Source organism: Rutilus rutilus, assembly GCF_951802725.1.
Source record: "Rutilus rutilus genome assembly, chromosome: 14".
Taxonomy (NCBI): domain Eukaryota; kingdom Metazoa; phylum Chordata; class Actinopteri; order Cypriniformes; family Leuciscidae; genus Rutilus; species Rutilus rutilus.
The window spans coordinates 38457794-38482946 of NC_140219.1; the positions used below are offsets into that span (position 1 = coordinate 38457794).

Below are 25153 nucleotides of genomic sequence, written 5' to 3' on the forward strand. Positions count from 1 at the left end.
AAATAAAAACTAAAACGACAGCTTGACACAAAGACTAGACTAAAACTAAAATTAAAACAGGCCGCAAAAAAAAAAACACAAGCTGCTATAGTCAAGTCAAGTCATCTTCATTTACAACCAATCACCGACAGGGGGAGGGTGTTGTGAGGTTTTGTGCTCGTGCACGGCTGCACGCGAAGTTGGAGCTGAAGAAGAAGCTGGCTCAAAACCTCACAACACCCTCCCCCTGTCGGTGATTGGTTGGAACACTATTTGTTTTGGTTTTGAGTGTTTGGCTAAACCATTTGTTTTTGTGTGCAGATCTCAGCCTAGGCTGCCTACAGAGACGCAGTTTTTTGACGGCATGCTTATGGGGCGGGCAGCTAGCGGATCGTTAGGAAAGATTAGATGAATGTGATAAAAATATTTTTGGGCCTGAAATCACTGATACCACCTTTAATAAGAATCACAAGCTGAAGTGTAGTAAAATACATGAAGACTGTTTTTATATCCTTTATAGACAGACAGATTGGACCAGCAGCACATCCTCTTCTACCACTGTTTGAAGAATTAGTAAGTTTTGGGAGTTCATTGTTAGTCCATCTCTGCAAAACGGACTTCAAGGTTGGAGATGGATTAACAATAAACTCCAGAAACTAATTAAAACATATTCTGGAAGATGAATTCTTCAAACAGTGGAAGCTTTCTTACACAAAACATGTCTTACAAATTTTAAAATCATTATATTGTTTTATCTGAATGAGTATGCAGGATGATTTTCACATAGTTTTGAAGCAAATATTCTAGGCTTTGTGATACAATTTTCAAAAGTCTTGTGAAGAAATAATCAGTATGGGTTTCATGACCTTTTTCAGTGACAATTTTTATTTTTATTTTTTTCACAAACCATGCATAAATGTCATTATTTCAAAACTACAAACTTTTACATACATGCTGCTGACATTGTATTTAGCACAAACTCTGCTACAATAATGTGTAATCAGACTTTAGCCATGAAAATGTCACAAGTAACAGAAATAAGCACAAATGTCAGAGCATATCAGAACACCTCCAGGACCCAGAAAACACCTCAGACCCCAGAGGGTTAAGTATAGTTCTGGGGTCTCTATTTTCCCCATTACCTGACGACCCTGCCACACATGCAATGTTTAATATTGCAGGATTGTACTGATTAATGTCACTAGATGGCACCACTAAATAAAATAAAAAGCACCACACATTAACTAGTGCCTTTCACATTATTTATCTTATTTTCCCTGAAAGGCAACATCCATGACTCACTTTGATTTATTTTTGCTTTAGTCTTATTTTTATTGACAACGCTATTTATAGAAAGAAAAATGTTTTAAGGACTACTGTATCCTTTCAAATGGCTACACTGTTGTCCACATTTTTGGGGTTCATATAGGTGTAGGGAAGTTCCAACTTCTTGTTCCGCTGCTCGATGGAATCTGACAACTCCCTCAGATCCTTTTGGAAATCTTCAATGAGCTTGCAAGGGACCTCTTCATCATGCAGATTTTCAGGGAAATTTCCCAGAGGATACTATGGACAGGGTATCAAGATTGTAATAGTAAATAACATGTTGATAAGAAACATGTTTATGACCATGTTTAACGCAGTTCGTATGACAGCACAATAATATTCTGTAAAAGCCCACTGCAACACTACGCTTACAGTTTGCTAAATCTCCTTCTAATGTAACAGTCAGGAAATGCAAACTAGAGGAATAAAAGCAGTGTAAGTAAGCCATTGTCATCCAGAGTAATATGATGGCATACACAAGAACACCATTCAGATTTTTCACTTTTTCACAGCTAAATTGAATTCCAGTCTTTTAACATGTGCCCTGATGGTGTAAAAACTTACTTGGTCTGCAGAGTCGTTGCTCAGGAGTTTCAGGACAGCCATCCCATTCACTGTTGTGCCCACATCAGGTAGGGTTTCCAGGATCGTGTTCTCAGTGGTCTGGCCTTTCTCCTTGGGAGGGGGCTTTCTGAGGGCAGTGGGGTAGTTAGGCATCCAGCCGCCAAAGTCATACTTGGGGGAAATAATTGGTGAAAAATGTGATATATAAGCGAAATATTCATAAAGTATAACAAGAGCACATAATTAACATTACTTAGGCCATGGAAAGTGCATATGAACAGGTTTTTCTTGTCGTCATGGGCTACTTGACGGGTATTAAAGCTGACTGGGTGAAATTCAGGGAAATAAGTGATGGAAGAATGAGAGAAATTAATATTACTAATGAAATCGATTAATTAAATCGATTTAATTACTTGAGTTATAGTAGAAGCAGCAGGTCAGTCAATTCCTAGGTGTAAAGGAAATAGCAAAAAGAAGATTGTTCCATGGTTGACTGACGAATGTGGGATAGCAGTAAAAGAGCGAAACAAAGCATTTAAAAGACTTAAAAAGACTCATAACTTTGAGAACCTGATCATGTATAAAAGGATGCAAGCAAATGTCCCAAAAAAGATGCAAGCGATGCCCAACTGCCGACAGAACTCAGAGAACACGCGTGACTCAAAGTTCCTCCCCTGATCAGAATGCATCTCAGAGGGAACCCCAAAGTGAGCAAACATATCTTCTAACGGTCCCTGCATCACATATCCAGCCAGTCGCTCACATTGTGGGCAGGATGCCATACAGGTGCGCCTTGACAACTCGTCCGCATTCTGGTGACTTTCCCCCTTGCGATGCTGAATGGTGAATTGAAAGTCCTGCAGGCATTCTATCCACCATGCCACCTGTCCCTCTGGCTCCCGGAAAGACAACAAGCATTATCTGTTCGGACCACAAAATGAAGACCACAAAGGTGATGCCTGAAATGGCTGACTGCCTCTACCACGGTTAAGAGTTCTCGTCGGGTCACACAGTAATTACGCTCTGCCCTGTTGAAGGCCTGACTGTAGTAGGCAATAACCCTCTCTCCCTTTTCCCCCTCCTGGGATAGAACCGCACAGGAAGGTAACGGCTTTCTACATCAGCTGGCACTCTGGAAGCAATTTCAGACCTGCCTGGGCTATTCTGGTCATGACAAGGTCAAGGGCACTCAGGGCCGATTCAAAGTCTTTTCCATGCACTAAAATGTCATCCAAATAGATCAGGCACACCTTTCTTGGAATACCCTACAGCACCCGCTCCATCAGCCGCTCAAATGTTGCCGGAGCGTTGCACAGACCAAAGGGCATAGTCTTGAATTGCCAGAGGCCTGTCCCTGTTGTGAAGGCAGTCTTCAGTCTCGCGTCAGCACTGAGAGGGACCTGCCAATACCCGCTACGCAGATCTATCGAAGAGACCCACCTAGACCCAGCGATCCAATCCAGGGACTCATCAATAAGCGGAAGCGGGTAAGAGTCCTTGACAGTCACTTCATTCAGGCCTCTGAAGTCGATGCAGAAACGCCAGCCGCCATCCTTCTTAGGGACCAATACAACTGGCGAGGCCCACGGTCTTTCCGATGGCTCTATAATTCCCGAAGCCTTCATCTCTTCTAGGCAGTGATCTGCAGCCGACTGCCTTATGGGAGGTAACCGTTGCGCACGTTGCCGGATGGGTGGTGCATCCCCCGTGTTTATACAATGCTGTACCAACTTCGTCTGCCTGACATCACTGGCTGAGGCGGCAAAGATTTTATCATGGCGTTCCATCACTCGCCATAATTTGTACTTCTGGAGTTCTTCCAAACCCTCACTACTTCTCTCCCAAACAGCTTTTGCCGCTTGCATCAAAACTGGGCTCTCCCCAACTTGACTGCAGTTCCCGCTATCAGGGACGGCAGGTGGTGGAAAGGTGTAAAGCCCCCACCGCAGAGCCAGGAAATGGTGTCTCTACAGACCCCCTGGGCTTGTGAGCTAGGATTCAGACGACCCATGTAGCGCGACTGAGGAGCCGGCCATATAGAATTAAAGTGAATTGGCACCGAACATTTTCTAGCTAGCGTTAGGGTCGCTGCCCTCAAGTCCAAAACCGCAGCTGCCTGGTGTAGGAAGTCGATACCCAGGAGACAATATTCTGGAATCTCAGCGGCCCAAAGCCACATAACTGTACTGTGTCCCTCCACACAGATTTCTGCCTCACAACGGCCCATCAAAGTTGCCTTCTCACCCATGACAGTGACCAGGAGAACACGAGAGGTCTGAAGGACCCTTCTTGTCAAGAATTTAGAATGAATAATGATGACTGTAGAGCCAGCATCCAACAAAGACTGTACCAGTTGTCCATCCACTTTGGCCTCTATTCGGCAGCACTCTACTGGACTAACCAAAGTAACAGACGATCCACAGGGAGGTTCTGAAATGGCTGATGGGCCGAGAGCACCTCCCTCTACTCCTGCCCTGTCCATTTCCAGACGGCGGAGTGGACACAGCCACATCCAGGGTCGCACATTCATGGCGCAAATGAACTGTTTTTCCACAGCGCCAACAAACCACAAGCTCCCTCTGGGACGTATTTTCCTTAACAGTTTGCGACTGGGTCTGCTCCGCGGAGTATGCAGCAAAAACCCTGGGGTGGCCAACATTATTGTTGCTTAACCCTCTGGGGTCGGCTGATTGTCTCGCTTTTTTTCTTATCAGTGCAAAAGAGACTCAAATAACTCTGTTGATTTTTGTCATACAGGCCAGTGTTATACATCATTCAAAACTGTTAAATGTTTACTTTTATTTGTGTACACTCATAATAAAAACAAAATGTTCTGCTTTTCGTAAAATAAAGAAAATACGTTCGGCCGTCTCTCTCAGTGTGAAGTTCATTCTGAAATGGGACAGAAAAATGAACTGTAACTCAGTGAATACTTGCCACCCACACGTGATAGTTATGTCTTTACTAAGCTTGGAGTCTTTGTTTTAAAATGATGTAATTCATATTGAAAACAAATATTCGTTTAAGTAATCTGTATGAAAGCAACGAGAGGTACATTTTCTCACACGAATGCTCATTATTTTTAATGTGACCACACCTACGCACGCAAGAGCAATTGACATGCAAATCGTTCACGCGGTGCTGTTAACGCCCTCATCACCTCTAAACAAAGCATGAAGAGAAAAGAGAAACTTCATCATTGTTCTTCTTTTCATCGAGTTTGGAAGGCATCCTGTGAGTTTACACTGGATTTACTTTAGAAGAAGAAGAACGCGATTTGAAGATTCGATTGTTAAGGTAAGACATGCATTCCCATTTATAATAGTTAGCATGTTATTGGTGCATAAACTTCACATTGTACTAGTTGAACTGGCGCCAGACTAAAATTTAAGAAATCGATGGAAACATGTTAAAATATGAACTATAGACAGGTAGGCAACCTTTCAATGATAAATAAATACACATGTACGACACGATCCCAGATAGTGCCAGATCAGCATCCCAGATAGCTTAGAAGAACTTGATATTGCAACAGAAACGTTTAACTCTCTCTTTTCCAGCACTTTAGACACAGTTGCTCCGTTGTGCTTAAAGAAGATTAACCCTCTGGGGTCGACAAACGCGCCGGCATGTTTTCCTTGATTTTTTTCAGATAGCATCAAAATAGACTTAAAATACTCCGTCATGTTTTGTCATACATGAAAAATGAAAAAATAAACTGTTAACCTGTTAAGCTGCAACCCCACTTTTGAAAAATCCCAAGAAATGACATACCCAAACTGAAACAGATACAGTTCATGAACCCTTTGTACTAAAAGCACAAGTATGATCTCATTTGAAAGCTGACACCTGGCAGTTTATTGTAAATGTAGAATTAATTATTGTCATAATGACAAAAATTGTTATAAATAGCTTAAAAGTTTTGTAAAGTTATTAGAAATTATTTTTTATGAAATATCCTCATGAAAATAAAATTGAAGTTGGCACTGGAGCAATCTAGAAATGCATTACAGCTAATGCCACATGTCTAAACATTTTATGTTTAAAATCTTAAGATAATAAGTCCAAAACTCTGTATTTAGTTAAATGTTTTTCAAGACCATGTCATGTGACTTTATTTTGATTTGACGCTAAGATGCTTCTGATGTTTATTGTCATCTTCTAACCATCTATCCAGTATATTGTCTTTATTGTTTTGTGGTGCAAACGAGCCCCATTCAGTCTCAGTCTCCCCCTGCACACATTCACACCTCTCCAGCCTGGCTATGGCTCTAAATATGCATTTCTTTTGTCTGCATTATAGTTACTAACGACTGGCTATTCACAGGCTATTCATATGGTTTCAGTCACTAATTTCTTTTCTCAAAGTTCACCTCACATTTTAAACTGTATCTAATGCATTTCTTGAATATAGAAACATTTCAGTAAGCATTCAAAAAATAATAAAAATATAACTTCTAGGTGGCAGGTGCACCTAGGGCTAGCTAGCATGTTTGCTTAGCACACCATCAATACACGACAATTTATGAGATTAAAACCATGTTTGTGCTTATAAACTTACTTTATAAAGCAAATCGAGTATTTATTTTCTTATTTATTAATTAATTTTCTGTGATCTAATTTGGCTTCAGATAAAAAATCAGACAGAAAATATACTATTGGATAGTGTTCTGCACAACGATTCTATATAGATTAGCATTACATTCTAAATATAATCTATTATTATGGAAATACCTGGCATGGATTGAAAAACACAGGTAACTCAAATATCATAGCAAACATGTTTATTGTCTTCAAAATGTCTGTATCTGCATGTTACAGCCATAGTTACAGCGCGATCTCTTGTTAGCTGTGTGTGTATTCGAGGCTTCCTGGATTGTCACATGATTATGGCACTTCTTCATGTTCTAATACTGTGCACAGGGCGGCGAGGGCGCCCTCAGGCTATTGGTATGAATTGAAAACACATTAACAGAGTATGCAAACGCTCATAATGATTACATCGACGCATTTGGGTATAAATTCAATAAATATTATTCCTGTCTATAGAAATCTGATGTAGTCGATTGCCGAGTTCACGCGCATAGGTTTAGTTACCTATGATCACGTGCGTGAACTCGGCAATCGATTACTTTGGACTTCAACCGAAAAACAGGATGTAAACAGGTATTTGCGCTGGCTTAAATAACATCATTTTTATACATATCTTTCACATCTACTGCAGTCAGATCCACTCGTGTTCACTCAGAAGGAATCACTCACATTTTCTGTGCACTTGTAATGACACATCAAGGATGTTAAGAGCCTAAAAGCAGGTTTAGTACTTGCCCCATTGAAGTCAACAGGGTGCAAATTTTAAAAATAGAATAACTCGGTGTAGTCAACATCGATTTTTGTAGTTGTTCTCTGTATTGACAGCACTCCAAATGTACAATAAAATGAGCTTAATGTTAAAATTGACCGGAGTTCTCCTTTAAACAAAACTCAGCAAATACTATTCACCCAGGCATGAGCAATATATCTTTATAATCATTTAAGTGTTTAGTTTTAAATTATCTAATTCAAAACTAAAACAAATATTCTCTGTTTATGTAATCTATATAAAAAGAGAGAGATATCAGCAGTTCTCTTACGAGAGATACTCTCGTACTGCGTAGAATACGCTAGGGGAAAATCCTTTTCCACGAGAATACTGAAGCCAAAAAAATTATCCTTTAATTTTGTATTAATGTAAAACGCGTTGCGGCAGCATACAGACATGGGCGAGGCAGCTCGCGCGCCTATTGGCTGGTCTGTTGGCAACTGCTTAAGCCTATCGAGCGAGACCTAGAGTGACGTCAGACCCAATGAGGGCGCTTCGCGCCCTCTGCGTCACGTCCCTCCGAAACGGGCGTGGCTTAGGTCTATAAATACCGCTCGCAGGCATTATTTCTCTGATTTTTCATCCTTCAGCGAAGCAACTCACATCGCTGGATCCGAGAAGAAGCCGCGCTGTTGAAGGAGCACCTCAGCGGGACGAGTCGACGAAGCTGCCGGCCGCGCCGCCTTCATCGCCTTCCTGCTGCGCTATCCAGCTCCTATATCCTTTTTATTGCACTGTGTGTGTGTGTTCGCCGGCGCGACTCACACTATCTAAAAGAGCTGCGTCTTTTTCAAGATGCCTGCTTGTGGCTCGTGCAGAGCCGCACTCAGCGACGGGGACCGCCATGTCATCTACGCTTCCTGCCTGGGTCAAGAACATGCAGCTCTCGCGCTCGCTGATGGCGGCTGCCATCACTGCGAGCTGTTGCCTTTAGCGACTCTGAGGACTCGCTTGGCACTGTTCACCGAGACTGCGCCCACACCTGCTGTTGTGCCGCGCCGCAAGAAGCGCCGCGCTCAGCGAATCCCGGAGCCCTCTCTCAGCCGTCAAAGCTCGCCGGTGCGCCCGCCTGCTTCTCCGGTTTCATCAGCTTCGCTTACGGACGGACAGCGGCCGCGGTCTGCCGCCGCTTCTGTCGATGACGCTGATGAGATCGACGCGCTGCTTCGAGAGGGGGATTCCTGCTCTCTCATAGCATCAGGCAGTGAGGATTGGGCGGGCTCTGAGGATCCCGCCCCCCCTGCCCGTGCTTCTACGGGAAAGAGAGCGAGCATTGAGGCGGAGCTCATGCGCGTGCTCACTCAGGCCACGGCGAGCCTTGGCCTCGAGTGGATTACGCCTGAGCAGCCTGCTCACAACCGGCTGGACGGCTACTTCCTGCCTGGGGAGCGCGTTTCACCTGCATCCAAGCCAGCGCCTTTTCTTCCTGAGCTTCATGAAGAAGTCGCTAAATCTTGGGACTCCCCTTTTTCGGCCAGGACACGGTCCTCTGTCTCTTTGGCGTTCTCCGCTGTCGACGACGCAAAGAACAGAGGCTACCACTCCCTGCCGCCGGTCGAAGAGGCTATTGCAGCGCACTTATGCCCGCCCTCCGCTGGACGGCGTGCTAAGATGGCGCTGCCCTCAAAAGCCTGACGCACGACGTCAACCCTGCTCCGCCGCGCTTTCTCCGCCGCCGGGCAGGCCGCGTCAGCGTTGCACACCGTGGCCACGCTCCAGATATACCAGGCCGATCTCCTCCGCCAGCTGGACGAGAGAGGACCTGACGCAATCTGCGTGCCGGACTTGAGGAGCGCTACAGACCTCGCTCTTCGCGCCACCAAGTCAGCAGCACAGGCCATTGGACGGAGCATGGCCTCGCTCACCGTGTCTGAGAGACATCTGTGGCTTACGCTCTCTGACATGACTGAGTCGGAACGCACCGCGTTCCTCGACGCGCCGCTTTCCCCTGCCGGCCTCTTCGGAACCTCGGTCAAAGATTTCGCCGATAGGTTCGCTGAGGTGCAGAAAGCGACCCAGGCCATGAAGCACTTCCTCCCGAAGCGCTCCGGTTCTGCAGCAGGCCGTGCAAAACCGTCTGCTCAGAGCTCACAGCCTAAGCCTCCGCCCGCCGCCTCCTCTTCTCAACGCCGCCAAACCCAGAGCTCGAGACCGCGCTCTCGCTCATCCGGCCGCCGCCCCGCCCCGCGTGGCCCGCGGCAGAAGGTTGCGTTGAAGCCAGAGGCCCCGAAATCATCCTAGCACGCCTAGGAAAGCGACGGTGTCCAAGTCCCGCTGCGGCCGGACTTCCACCAAAGCTTGCCGCTCGTCCAGTTCCAGGAAATGTGACTGGTCCAGCGTATTTAGCAGCCAACAAGCCGGTTCCATTACCCGCTTGCCTGCACACAAAAGCCGTTTTTACGGCTACCCAGATAAATCCCTTAAAGAGTGTATTTTCTGGTGTCCCGGCCACGGCCGACGGTGTTTCATGTGTAGAAAAAATGCCCGCTACTCAGTGCCCATTCCTACACACAAGCACAGCCCTTCACACAGGGCGCGCGCACATAAAATCGACTCAGATCGATTGCGCTTCAAATGTAGCAAAAGTGCCCACTACCCAGTGCCCACTAACGCTACTTCCCACATGTCTCACGGTCCCTGTAAATACAGGACCCGTATGCATATGCTCTGCTCACGCGAGCAATGCTGTAAAGGTGGTGTATGTGCCCGCTGCTCCGCGCCCACGCCCACACACAGACATGAAACTAGCCCAGCCCTCCTCCTCTCAGCTAAACACTGCGGAGGAGTCGAGCGCGGGCATTCTGCCCGCTGTTATCAGCGCGCCCCCTGCCTCAGATGTCATGAGCGCGACGCTTATGTCACAGCACACAAAAGCCGCTGTATCGCGAGCCGATCAGAGCGTGCTTCGCATCCGGCCCCTAGCTACTCGCGCACCTGCGTGGGAAAAGCTTCCCGGGGTTTCGAGATGGGTGCTGAACATCATAAAAGGAGGCTATTCGCTGCAGTTTCGCCGACGCCCTCGCCGCTTCATGGCGCGCGTCGAGACCACGGTAGAATCGAAAGTAGCTCATCTACTTCGAGCCGAGATTTTGAAACTGTTGAGCAAAGGGGCTATAGAACCCCTATCTCAAGCTCAAAGCGAGGGGGGGCTTTACAGCAGATACTTCCTGGTGCCCCAAAAAGACGGGGGTCTCAGACCCATACTAGATCTGCGGCAGTTGAACAGAGCGCTTATGAAGCGCCAGTTCAGGATGCTCACAACCAGAAAAATCCTCGCGCACGTCCGCCAGGGGGACTGGTTTGTGTCAATAGATCTAAAAGATGCGTATTTTCAAATACAGATAGCGTCACGTCACAGGCGATTTTTGAGATTCGCCTTCGAGGGCCAGGCATATCAGTACACAGTCCTGCCTTTCGGCTTGTCCCTGGCACCCCGTACATTTACGAAGTGCATGGATGCAGCGCTCGCACCCCTCAGATTACGGGGCATACGAGTGCTGAACTATCTGGACGACTGGCTGATTCTAGCCCAATCTCACTCAGAGCTCGTAGAGCACAGGACCATTTTACTCGATCACCTCGAGAATCTCGGTCTCGCAGTGAACTGGGAAAAGAGCTCGCTTTTCCCCAGACAGATTATATCTTTTCTGGGAATAGAGCTGAACTCGCTGCTAATGACAGCACGCCTGTCATCTCAGCGCACACTGGACATTCGGCGCGCAGCCGGCTTGTTCCGCTGCGGCGCGATAGTCCCTCTCAAAGCTTTTCAAAGGATGCTCGGTCTGATGTCCTCAGCATCTTCAGTTCTCCAGTTGGGCCTTCTGCGCATGCGCCCACTGCAGTTCTGGCTCAGAAAGAGAGTACCACGCTCAGCGTGGGCCTCCGGTCAGCTTCGCGTCAAGGTCAATCAAGCATGCATTGCAGCTTTGAAACCTTGGGAGGCAAAAGACTGGTACCAATCAGGTGTAAGCCTGGGGACTTCCTCGAGAGTGATGGTGGTGTCCACGGACGCATCCACCTCGGGATGGGGAGCGCTGCTCGAGGGCAGACCGCTTTTTGGCCTATGGTCAAAGCGGGAGAAGCTCTTACATATCAACTGCCTCGAAATGTTGGCAGTGAGCAAAGCGCTCACGCGCTTTTGTCCCCTCATACAGGGACACCACGTGCTAATACGTTCAGACAACGTCTCAGTGGTGTCCTACATAAATCGCCAGGGCGGCCTCAGGTCCCTGACTCTGTACAGGCTAACCAGGCGCCTCCTGATATGGGCCTGCAGCAACCTGCTCTCGCTGAGAGCAGCGCACGTGCCAGGGCTCCTAAATATAGGACCAGACAGACTGTCCAGGAACCAGGTTCCGACAGGAGAATGGTCTTTGCACCCACAGACAGTCCAGCTGCTGTGGAAGAAATTCGGCAGAGTGGAAGTAGACCTGTTCGCGTCTCAGGAAAACGCTCACTGTCCAGAATTTTTCTCGAAGAGCAAGGACGCGCTGACCCACAAGTGGCCTTGCCGTCCTCTCTACGCTTTTCCCCCCATCTCCCTCCTGACTCAGGTGGTAGAACGGGTCAGGGAAGAAGGATGCTCAGTGCTGCTTGTAGCCCCACTTTGGATGAGCCAACCTTGGTTCCCAATTGTGATGCAGTTAGCGAGCACTGCCCCGTGGCCAGTGCCTCTGAGGAGGGATCTCCTCTCTCAAGCCAACGGCTCGATTTGGCATCCTCACCCAGAGCTGTGGTCCCTCCATGTGTGGGCCATCAACGGGTACCCGCTGACCTCCCACAGGGAGTGTTAAACACTATCACACAGGCCAGAGCTCCGTCTACGCGACGTCTCTATGCCTCAAAATGGTCAGTGTTCTCTAGCTGGTGCACAGCTCGTGGTGTGTCACCCCTGCATTGCGATGTGACGGAGGTTCTTTCCTTCCTACAGGAGCTGTTGGATAAGGGCAGGTCCCCTTCCACGCTCAAAGTCTATGTAGCGGCCATAGCAGTGTTCTCTTCGACCACGCTCGGCCAGTCTATTGGAAGGAACGATTTAGTTATTCGCTTCCTTCGAGGAGCTAAGAGACTGAATCCTCCCAGACCTCCCACAGTCCCTATATGGGACCTTTCTACGGTACTGGAAGCCATGAAAGGTCATCCATTTGAGCCCTTGCAGGAGATTGATCTTAAACACCTGTCTTTCAAGACGGCGTTTCTTCTGGCTCTCGCTTCAGTGAAGCGCATAGGGGACTTACACGCGCTCTCGGTAAGCGCGACGTGCATGAAATTTGGGCCGAATGACTCTAGAGTTATACTCAAACCTAAGCACGGTTATGTTCCTAAATCCCTCAATACACCGTTCAGAGCACAGGTCATTTCCCTGTCTGCCCTGCCGGTCACTGAAGGAAATATGGACGAAAGCTCCCTTTGCCCAGTCAGGGCGTTAAGAGCTTATGTGTCTCGCTCGTCTGTTTTCAGACAGACGGAGCAGCTCTTTGTTTCGTTCAGCGGACGTTCTAAAGGACAAGCCGCTTCGAAACAGACCCTATCCAGATGGGTAGTGGACGCGATAGCGCTAGCTTACACAACCAAGGGCATGCAGTGCCCGCTGGGTGTCAAAGCGCACTCCACGAGAAGCATGGCTTCATCGTGGGCATGGTCAAGTGGGATTGCCTTGCAAGATATTTGTATGGCGGCAGGCTGGGCCTCTCCGTCTACATTTATAAGGTTTTACAACCTAGAGGTTCCCGCACTACAGGCCAGACTACTGTCGGTCTAGTATGGCCAAAATCTCATAACTGGCGCTGTCAGTTATGCAGCTAGTGAGTATTGCAATCCTTGCTCTATGCTGCTATAAGGGAGATAGTGGCTACCCCCCCCCTCTCTTCCAGGATTCCCTGTGAGTCCCCTGGGTGATTATGTACTGTATGAACTCCGGGCTGTCGCCCTTGAGTCTATGGTATCAGATCCCAGCACGCACGGCGTTTTACAGTAGGTTCCCCTAGCGTATTCTACGCAGTACGAGAGTATCTCTCGTAAGAGAACGTACTCGGTTACTAACGTAACCTCGGTTCTCTCTAGAGAGAGGAACGAGTACTGCGTATCCTGCCGTGCCTGCACGCGCTCTGGTTGCTTCGACTATGAAAAACCAGAGAAATAATGCCTGCGAGCGGTATTTATAGACCTAAGCCACGCCCGTTTCGGCGGGACGTGACGCAGAGGGCGCGAAGCGCCCTCATTGGGTCTGACGTCACTCTAGGTCTCGCTCGATAGGCTTAAGCAGTTGCCAGCAGACCAGCCAATAGGCGCGCGAGCTGCCTCGCCTATGTCTGTATGCTGCCGCAACGCGTTTTACATTAATACAAAATTAAAGGATAATTTTTTTGGCTTCAGTATTCTCGTGGAAAAGGATTTTCCCCTAGCGTATTCTACGCAGTACTCGTTCCTCTCTCTAGAGAGAACCGAGGTTACGTTAGTAACCGAGTACGTTCTCATTATCGTTCTCGCAGCTCATTATTCTGTTAATGTGACACGCCTACGGAGAGCGCGTGCTATTCAAACGCAAATTATCTGAGGCAATACATGCAAAACAGTGAACGCCCACATCAGATGGATAAAACACAGAGTTTAATCAGATTAATGTAAGCTACTATGTCGTCTTGCGAGGCTGTGAGGAATAATCCTGGGAAATTTACCTCAAGTGCTGGTTTAGTTTCACTTTGAGGAGCAACGGATCCAGCTGCAGATTGTGAATAGTAAGTGCTTTATTCTTAAGTGCTTTGTTCTAATCGCGATATGGAATAGTGTCTGTGAACCGCAAAAAGACAGTTTAAATATGAATCGCGTGTCTGTGTGTGAATGAACGGCACAAATGCGCGTGGTTGTTTATAGGCACTTACATTAGTAAATATGTTGTTTTCACATGAACACATCTAACGTTACTAGTTTAGCTTTTACCAAACTGCTATATTGAGATGAGTAAAAATCGACTGAAATATGTTGAAATAAAATGTCTTTGTATAAGCAATGTATTAAACTGCAAATTAACATGTATGCCCTAATATATCATACAAACGATATTACAGACGAATATTTTGGATGGATTATAAAGTTTTTACTGTAAAATAGACTACTGCCACATCAAATAAGCTTTTCTGCGTCAATTTCTGCTCATATGTTAAATATATATTATGTTTTGTCACAAATTAAGTCATCAACTAAGGTGTTATAGTGTTTGTTCCAATGTAGGCTATATTCAAACTAATGAATCCTTAACTTTGACATACATATGATAAAATTAATATTTTTTAAAAAGAAAGATTACACTTGTTGTTGATTTACATGTGAAAACTATTTAATAAAATAGCAATAAATATATTTACAAGGTAGATGTAAACAAAATCTTAATAGGTCAATATAAGCCTTCTCATTAAATTATTTATTGTTTTTTATTAGTGACACATTTGGGGAGAGGATATATATATATACACCTTATAACTTATCAGGCCTTATAACTCTCAGAAAATACAGTATGAGAATTAACTGCACAATTACTAGAAACGTTTTCCTTGGATATTATACAATTTGCATGCAAACAAAATTTGTGGAAAAATAAAAAAAATTCAAGATGTTTCCAACTCTAACTTTGAACCAATTCTGTAGAATGGCCCATATAGGTAGGCTATTCCAGGTATGACATGTACTAAAATTGTGCTTTTGACTTTCATTTATATTTGGATTTTATTGTTATATACAGTGTGTGTGTATATATATATAAATATATATATATATATATATATATATATATATATATATATATTAATATCTATATATATATATATATATTAATATCCGTTAATCTATTCTCAAAGTTGGGTTGGGAGCTGAGTCTATACTACGCAAGCTATGATGACTTTCACCTTGATATTTTAGCGCGGATGTACACCTAGCCGAATTCGGTTCAGTGTTCGGTACGTATTTTCAAACCGAACGGTTTGTTGGAGCATTTTTCCTGCCGACCAAAATTTCTTTATTTCAAATGTAGGCGCGTTGCGCGTGGCAAGCGCGCTCATAATGTAAGAGACGCTGGTGCGACCACAACATTGTCCGACATCAAATGGCAAACGTAATGTAAGCGGAACGAAACTGAGCTACTCCTTATTGTGTGGTTGACAGACCGTTGTTTATCAGTTTGGACCAAAGCAGCGCAATCGTGATCATGCGACACTGTAACTACACAGCGCTAAGAGATCCAGTAAAGAAAGCATTTTAATTCGCCACAGAAGTAATAACATTGCTGCGAGATCTAGTGAGAAACATTCGCATTTCTCCGTTATTAACGGATCAAACAGTGCGTGGAAGCCAGGAAGAAACATTGTGCCATGAATGAACTATCCATTATTCATATGACATTATGAATAATATTGCTGCCCTCAAATGTTAATCTGAACTAAAAATAGACCTTTGTTTATAACTACTACAATATTAGGCTACGTTTAATTTTTCCAAGGAGCTGTTTTGTTTTATTTGCTCATAAGAAGAGTCTATTATAGCTCCATCATTGCTCAAAGTAAAAAAAATAAAAATAATAATTCATACTTTATTATGTTAGTTTAATAATAATAATAAAAAAATCTCTGGCATTTCTTCACAAGTTCTTTTAAATGTCACTTTGTATTTAAGAAACATGTGCCCTTTAGTCATTATTTGGGTAGCACACATATTCTGAATGCCTTCGGCAGAATTCAAATGAGCCATTTTAATCTAGATTAATCTAGATTAATTTCAAGATTACAGTGAGATTAATCTAGATTAAAAAAATTTATCTATGCCCACCACTAATATATATATAAAAGAATTGTCCTCTCATTCTTTAGTTCCCTCTCAGAGACATACATGACTGAAAGGCTCATTATGCAGGTCATTGTCTTCTCAGGTGTGAATCAGAGCATTATTCATGATCATTCACGCCCACACGCATATTGCCTTTTCTAACAAAAAGTGTCTTACAAAATTTAAATCAATGTATTGTTATACGTGAATGATTAGGCAGGATGATTTTCAGATCATTTTGAAGCAAAAACTCTAGGCGACAAAATCCATTAGTCAAAAGTATCATGGACACACATTTAGTATGTGTTTTGTGGTCTTATTTCAGAAACTTTCATTTTTATTTTATTTAATAACCATGCATAAACATTATTCTCTCAAAAATACAAACATGTACATACATGTTGCTCACATATTATGATAGCCCTGTTTGTGCTAAATAGAGTGTAATTACACCTTTACCATTAATATGTTTATAAGCAAATGAAAAAAACACAAATGTAAGGGCATGTCAAAACATCTCAAGGACCCCAAAAACACTTTAGACCCCAGAGGAAAAAGAAAATAGTCCAACGCCATGGTACAACAAGCACACTCGGCCCTTAAGAGAGCAGCCAGAAAAATGGAGCGCAACTGGAAGAAAACAAAACTAGAGGTATTTCGCGTTTCATGGAAGGAGAGCTCGATTGCATACAGAGAGGCTTTAAAAGCTGATAGATCTGCTTATTTTTCAACCCTATTAGAAGAAAATAAACATAATCCTAGGTATTTATTTGAAACAGTGGCTAAACTAATGAAAAAGAAAGCTTCAAACCCAGAAGTTTCCAAGCAGCACAGAAGTAATGACTTTATGAACTTCTTGACTTATAAGATTGATAATATCAGGGACAACATTATAACTATGCAACCGTCTACCACAGTATCGCATCAGGCAGTGCATTGTAGTCTCCCTGAGGAAACATTTGATTCATTTATTGCTATAGGAGAGGAAGAATTTACTAAACTCGTTAAATCATCTAAATCGACAACATGTATGTTAGACCCTATACCGACTAAGCTACTGAAAGCGATGCTTCCAGAGGTCACAGATCCTCTTCTTAATATCATTAATTCATCTTTGTCACTAGGATACGTACCAAAAACCTTTAAGCTGGCTATGATTAAACCGCTTGTTAAAAAAACGCAACTTGATCATACTAAATTAGTCAACTACAGGCCGATCTCGAATTTGCCTTTTCTGTCAAAGATACTAGAAAAAGCAGTATTTTCACAGCTATGTTCCTTTCTAGAAAGAAATGATATCTGCGAGGATTTCCAGTCAGGATTTAGACCGTACCATAGTACTGAGACTGCTCTCGTTAGAGTAACAAATGATTTGCTCTTATCATCCGATCGTGGTTGTCTCTCTCTATGAGTGTTACTCGATCTTTGTGCTGCATTTGACTCTATTGACAACAACATTCTTTTAAATAGACTCGAACATTATGTTGGCATTGGTGGAATTGCACTAGCATGGTTTAAATCATCCTTATCTGACCGTTATCAGTTTGTAGCAGTAAATGAAGAGATGTCTTATTGATCAAAAGTTCAGTATGGCGTACCACAAGGCTCAGTACTAGGACCGCTGCTGTTCACTCTGTACATCAGGGATGGGCAACTTCAGTCCTGGAGGGCCACTGTCCTGCAGAGTTTAGCTCCAACCACAATTAAACACACCTGAACAAGGCAATCAATGTTTACTAGATAGATACAGGCAGGTGAGTTTTTATCAGGGCTGAAGCTAAACTCTGCCGGACAGTGGCCCTCCAGGACCGGAGTTGCCCATCCCTGCTGTACATGCTACCATTAGGAGATATCATTAGGAAACATGGAATTAGCTTTCACTGTTATGCCGACGATAGTCAGCTCTATATTTCTTCAAAACCTAACGAAACTTATCAATTCACAAAATTAACGGAATGCATTGCTGATATAAAAAATTGGATGACTCGTAATTTCCTACTCCTAAATTCTGAAAAAACAGAGATTCTAATTATTGGTCAAAAAACATCCACAAGTAATAATCTAGAATACTGTCTAACACTCGACTAAGTCTTCGTCGTCGGTTAGGAACCTGGGTGTGCTCTTTGATACCAATCTTTCATTTGAAAGTCACGTGTCTAGTATCTGTAAAACCGCATTTTTCCATCTTAAAAATATTTCCATCCTAAATTACGCAATATGCTCTCATTTACAAATGCGGAACAATTAGTTAATGCGTTCATGACCTCAAGGCTAGATTATTGTAATGCTCTACTGGGTGGTTGCCCTGCATGCTTAATAAACAAACTACAGCTAGTTCAAAACGCAGCAGCTCGAGTTCTTACCAGAACCAGGAAGTATGACCATATTAGCCCAGTTCTGTCAACACTGCATTGGCTCCCTATTAAACATTGTATACATTTTTAAATATTGCTGATTACTTACAAAGCACTAAACGGTTTAGCTCCGCAGTACTTGAGCGAGGTCTTAACGCATTATAGTCCTTCACGTCTATTGCAATCTCAAAATTCCGGCCAGTTGATAATACCTAGAATATCAAAATCGACTGCTGGCGGTAGATCCTTCTCCTATTTAGCACCAAAACTTTGGAACAGTCTTCCTACCATTGTCCGGGAACCAAACACACTCTGTCAGTTCAAATCTAGACTAAAAACTAGGGCCGGGACTTTAACGCGTTAATTGAGATTAATTAATTACACAAAAAATAACGCGTTAATTAAGATTAATTAATTACACAAAAAAAATTCCGCATTTTTAATAACTTATTTTTGCACCGCGGAACGTTTCTCACTGGATGAGTTTCGGCGGACCGATTATACTGGAGCACCAACTAGCGTTCATGACTTCAGACAACAACAAACCACAGTGAACATGAACGAAGAAGCAGACGAGACCGCTTTGGTTGGCCCCTTGGAGGGGAAATTTTGTTATAAAAAACGAACGGATGGAAGCGTCGATAAGAGCATGGTTGTGTGCAAGCTATGCCACAAGGAATTCGCATATCACCGCAGCACATCGAGCCTCAAGTATCACCTCAACGCAAAACATATAGCAGCTAGCGTGGACGTTAGCCCGACCCCGAGTAACGTTACCCACACCCAACCCACACTCCACCAGATGACTGGTTTAAGGACCAGGGTAACTAAGTCCACTTCTGAAAAAATAACCAACGGCCTGGCTCACTGGATTGCACTCGACTGTAGACCACTTGGAGTGGTAGAAGATAAGGGCCTGCAAAATGTACTACAGATTGCGTCGTCTGACACAACATACGAGCTGCCATCCAGAAAGACAGTGACAAAAAGAGTCCAGCAGCTTTATGACGATGAAAAGGAAGATAAAGAGAATTTATTGGAGAAAGCCAAGTTTGTTGCCCTGACTGGGGATCATTGGACCTCGGTAAGCAATTCAAATTACTTCGGTGTGACGGCACATTTTATTGACGTCAAGTGGCGTCTTCACTCATTTGCCTTAACTATCCAGAAGACCACCACTAGGCACTTTGCTGAAAACGTGGCAGGAGATTTTGATTCTGTGGCAGAGGCCTGGGAAATCACACAAATGTCACCACAATCGGAACAGACAGTGCCCGAACCATGATCGCTGCAATGAGACAGCTCACATTCCAGCACATGCCGTGTATTGCTCACGTGTTGCAGAGGACCATCACAGTTTGCCTTGCTGGCAGCGGGTTCACAGCCACATTGGCAAGATGCCGTAAAATAGTGGGGCATTTTAAACATAGCCCCTCAAACACAGAGGAACTGCACAAGGAGCAAACACAACTACAAGAAGACAAAGAGCCACTGATACAGGATGTTTCCACAAGGTGGAATTCGACACTGTTTATGATCTCTCGTCTGCTGCAGAACCAAGAGGCTGTGAAGAATACTCTAGCCAAACAGAAGCACAATCTCACCATGTTAACTACAGCAGAGTGGGACAGACTGCAGAGGCTCGAGACCCTCCTTAAACCATGCAGGTAAACACCCACCAATTGTTTTTAAATGTATTGTACTGAATATCAATATCACTATGACTATAGTATAAAGTTGCTACTGTTTTTAATCCACTATTAATTGGCACAATAATTAATCACTTTCCTAAACTATCCTCTGCAGATATGTGACTGAGCTCCTTGGGGGTGAGACTTATGTCTCGTGCTCTGTTGTGTTACCTGCTCTCCGCCACCTGGCCCACACCATGGAGGTCTCAGATGATGACCCAGCCTATGTGGTGAGGTTCAAGGGTGACTTTAAAAAGGACCTGTCTCAACGCCAAGATACACTCAACCATGGATGGCTCAGGGTGGCTACAGCACTCGACCCACGCTTTAAGGTAACATGTGTAATGGTCTTCTTTGTTTTTCTTTTCTCTTTCTTTTTGACCCCCTTTCCCCTGCCCCCCCCCCCCCTTCTCCCCCCTCCTCCCCCCTTTTCTTTCTATGGGAACCATGTATGAAAATGAATTTCACCCATCTTTTTACTCTGTAAATCTGTGATGTGACTAAATCTGTGATGTGACAATAAACCTGATTCTGATTCTGATTCTAAGGACCTAAAGTGTCTACCAAGAGGAGAGCGAGGAGGGGTGTGGACCAGCATTGAGGCACTGCTGCGAATAGAACCAAACAGAGCCACTCCAGAACCCACAGAGGAGCCAGCAAGGAAGAGGAGCCTCCTGCTGTTTAATTCAGACTCTGAATCAGAGGATGAAGCGGGTCCCAACGGGGCTCTGGCCCGCTACAGGGCAGAGCCCACCATCAGTGAGACAGACTGCCCACTGCAGTGGTGGTCCACTCATGAGGGAGCCCATCCACAGCTTTCTGCCCTGGCCCGCAAGTATCTGGGCAGCCCTGCCACTTCTGTCCCTTGCGAGAGACTTTTCTCACTGGCAGGTAACGTAGTTCAAAAGAAAAGGGCAGCATTGAGCTCTGAAAATGTGAACAAGCTACTTTGTCTCAGCAACTGGCTGAAAGAAAAGTGTAAGAAATAGTCATAGAGGTATCCTGAGGCCAACGGGGTTGTTGTTACTGAAATGTTGATCAAACAGTGGTCTAAGCAACAGAGAGATTTATTTTTCATCAGGATATTGGAAGAATGGGGACTGAGGTCAATCACTGGCGCTTTTTTTTAATTTTATTTTAAATGATACACTATGTTGAACTATGTATTATTTTGCTGGTGCAACTGGCACTTTATGTTTAACTCTTTATTGTTTTGGCCAAGGTTATTGAGAGTTGGACTTAGTATGTTATGGCCTCTGAAGCAACAGAAAGATGTTTTCTAATAGTCAGGGTTTCCAATGTTCTGAATGTACTTGACAGTATTGTGTTTTACTTTAAAAAAAAACAGTTTACAGAAGGTTCCAGCACCTATAAGCTACCTGAATTTCTGAAATGTACTATTTGTAAATTGTTTCTAAATATGCTATTGCTACACTTAATGGCAAAAATTGCACTGGTCTGCTAGACTTGGTTGAACAAAAATAAACAATATTTTTTTGCTTAAGCTTTATGTATTCAGTCATTATTCAATGGTATACTATAAATCCATGTGAAAAAAATTACTTCTCACTGTTCTCAGGTCAAATATTTAAATGCGATTAAAATGCGATTAATTTCGATTAATTTAATTAATTAATTAGATAAATTTTTTTAATCGAGTCCCGGCCCTACTAAAAACACATCTCTTTGACCTAGCATTCACATAACACATTATAGACTTCTATAATTCAATGTTAGGCTGCATAGATTAGGTCAGCCAGAACTGGGAACACTTTCCATAAATCCTGATGTACTCGTAACATCATGAGAAGAATGGCATCTACGCTAATTTTAGTGTCTTTGTTTATCCCGAGGTTTTCCCGCAGCCTGCCGGATCCAGGCCGTATCCAGATCTGATGAAGGACCTTCGCTTGGACCCGATGACAACGCAGTGCTGAAGTGCCAACTAGTCTCTCCCGTGTGAAGGATCCCTTTACCACTCTACAGATAAAGCGTTGTTGGGATAATTTCGGTTTCACGTATCTACCCTGAAGTGATACAATTCTGTATAAAAATGTTAAGGCCAGACAAGTAGTTTGTTAACCCTCTGAGGTCGGCAAACGCGCCGGCGCGTTTTGCTGGATTTTCTTCACATTGTAGCACTATAAACTTAAATTACTCCGTCATTTATGGTCATACAGAAAAACGAAATATAAAAAAAGAATCTGTGATATTTCTACTTTTGTATGTGTCCACTTACAATCAAATCAAATTATTGTGCTTTTGTAAAATAAAGAAAATAAACAGGGTGTGCGTTCTGCCTCTCCTTCGCGGTGAACTTTTATGATATCATAATGATATTTTATGATATCTGGTACCCCAGAGGGTTAATCGCTATCGGTGAACATGTCAAACTAATGGTCAAAGACTTCAGAATTTAGCCAAAGATCAGAGGAATCTTTTAGGATTTGATCAATTTGTCTCAGACGACCAAATCGTGGCCAAAATCCCACAGTGTGCACTCGGCTTAACACACAGCAAGCAAGCAAGCAACTTATAGCACATTTTTTTAAACAACAGACGTTGCCCCAAAGTGCTTTACAAAATAATAACATAAAAGCCATACAACAAAACAAACATACTTTATTCAAAAGCTAAAGAAAATAAATAAGTTTTTAAATAAGACTTAAAAGTTGTAATCGATGGAGCTGACCTCACATGGAATGGGAGACTATTCCAGAGTTTGGGACCTACCACGGAAAAAGCACGATCTCCTTTTGATTTTAAATTACAGCGAGGTACCTTTAAAAGTCGTTGATCGGAGGACCTGAGAACTCTAAAAGGAGAGTAAGGAACTATAAGATCACTGATGTACTGGGGGGCAAGGCCTGACAATGCCTTGTAAACAAACAAGAGAATTTTAAAATCAATCCTAAATTTGACCGGAAGCCAATGTAGGGATTGCAGTACCGGAGTAATATGTTCTCTCTTTCGCACACCCGTTAAAAGCCTTGCCGCTGCATTCTGCACTAGCTGTAAGCGGACAAGCAGAGTCTGGGGGAGACCGATATATAAAGAATTGCAGTAATCAAGCTTAGATGTAATAAAAGAATGAACTACAATTTCTAAATCCTTACTGGATAAAAAATGCTTTACTTTAGCAATTGATCTCAGGTTAAAAAAGCTTCCTTTGACAACGGCAGCAATCTGTTTCTTAAAGTTAAGTGATGAGTCCATGATTACCCCTAAACTCTTTACATGATTCACATTCTTTAGGGATAAAGAACCCAAATGATCAGGAAAGCTAGATGAGACGGGAGAGCCTACAATCAAAACCTCAGTTTTACTCTCATTTAATTGGAGAAAGCTGCTAGATAGCCAGAGTTTAATGTCACTGTAACATTCCTGTGCTTTGTCCAACGAACAGGTTTTATCTAGCCTCACAGGAAAGTAGAATTGAAGATCGTCTGCATAGCAATGATATGAAATGCTATACTTTTGAAATACACTGCTTAAAGGAAGCATGTAGAGCGAAAACAGCAACGGTCCCAAAATCGACCCCTGAGGGACACCACAAACTAAAGGGGCCAATGTGGAAGAAAAGTCTCCTAGATTCACAGCAACTGTCCTACCTTTTAAATACGAAGCAAACCACTGAAGAGCTATACCCTGCACACCAACCCAACACTCCAGACGATTAAGAAGAATTTCATGATCTATTGTGTCAAAGGCAGCGCTCAGATCCAATAAAACCAGAACAACATGTGATCCGGAGTCCAATGATAATAATATATCATTAGTAACCTTGAGCAGTGCCGATTCTGTACTATGACAGGTCCTAAAACCTGACTGGAATGTATCTAAAATATTATAAGTATTCAGATATGAATATAGCTGTGAATAGACCACTTTCTCTAAAATTTTCGAAATAACAGGCAATTTAGAAATTGGCCTATAGTTGTGATATAATGTATGATCCAAGTTAGGTTTTTTTAACAAGGGATGAAGAATTGCATGTTTAAAACTGTTAGGTACCACTCCGTTCATTAAAGAACTGTTAATTATAGCTGTTAGGCTAGAACTCACAGTAGGAAAAACATCTTTAAGAAGATGAGTAGGTAGAACATCCAGTCTGCAGCTACCTCCGTTCATTTTAGAGACAATATCTGCCAGCTGCGCTGGAGAAACTGGATCAAAGTTAGAAAAAATATTAGACAGCGCAGGATTAATTAATGAACAGGAATGTACAGGTACTATTTCACTTCTGATCTTCTAAATTTTTTGAGTAAAAAACAATAAAAAATCTTCACAAGTCTCTTGTGTGGCATCTCTCATAGCCTTCCTTGAGGGGTTTAAAATAGAATCAATTGTGTCAAAAAGTACTTTAGGCCGATTTGCATTATCTGAAATTACCTTAGAGTAAAATTTCATTTTTTCCTCTTTTACTACTTTCTGATAGTTAGCCAAAGAATTTTTTTAATATCTCAGAGGAAACTTGAAGTTTATCTCTCTTCCACTTCCGTTCAGCTTTTCTACATTCTTGTCTAAGAGTGCGAGTTACATTATTTAGTCAAGGTTGAGAGGTTCCCTTGTGTTTCTTTAATTTAAGAGGGGCAACACAATCTAAAGCAGAAGTACATGACTTCGTAAAAACCTCAACCTGCACTTCAATGTCCTCTCCAAAGGCTTTGTCTGTAACATGCGATAAATACAATTCTGAAAAAAGTTTTGCAGTTGTAGAATTAATGGACCTAGTATAATGTAAAGGCTGAGAAGAGATTGGATGGATATAAGAACAAACAGCATCGAATACCACTGAATAATGGTCAGAAATGCCCACATCTGAAACTTCCAGGTTTGAAACAGAAATACCAAATGATAACACAAGATCTAATGTATGACCTTTCTTATGAGTAGGACCAGTAACATGTTGTGTGAAATTAAAAGATTCAATAAGAGAACAACATGTGATCCGGAGTCCAATGATAATAATATATCATTAACCTCACACAGGCCGCAAAACACTAGAACAGAACTATACACATGAATCAAAACACATGAACACGTGACACTGAATGTACAGC

The 25153-nt window shown here is 43.3% G+C and overlaps 1 protein-coding gene across 1 annotated transcript in view; it reads right to left on the reverse strand.

Annotated features, from left to right (window-relative positions):
• Positions 1-851: 851 nt before the first annotated feature.
• The window catches only part of LOC311304340 (hydroperoxide isomerase ALOXE3-like), a 46278-nt gene continuing 21976 nt past the window's right edge, over positions 852-25153 (reverse strand). Inside the window, exons 14-15 of the mRNA XM_084431299.1 lie at positions 1870-2040; positions 852-1545 (exon numbers count right to left, since the gene is read on the reverse strand). Coding sequence (XP_084287425.1) covers positions 1366-1545; positions 1870-2040 — 351 coding nt within the window. The 3' untranslated portion in view covers positions 852-1365. The remainder of the gene's footprint in view (positions 1546-1869; positions 2041-25153) is intronic.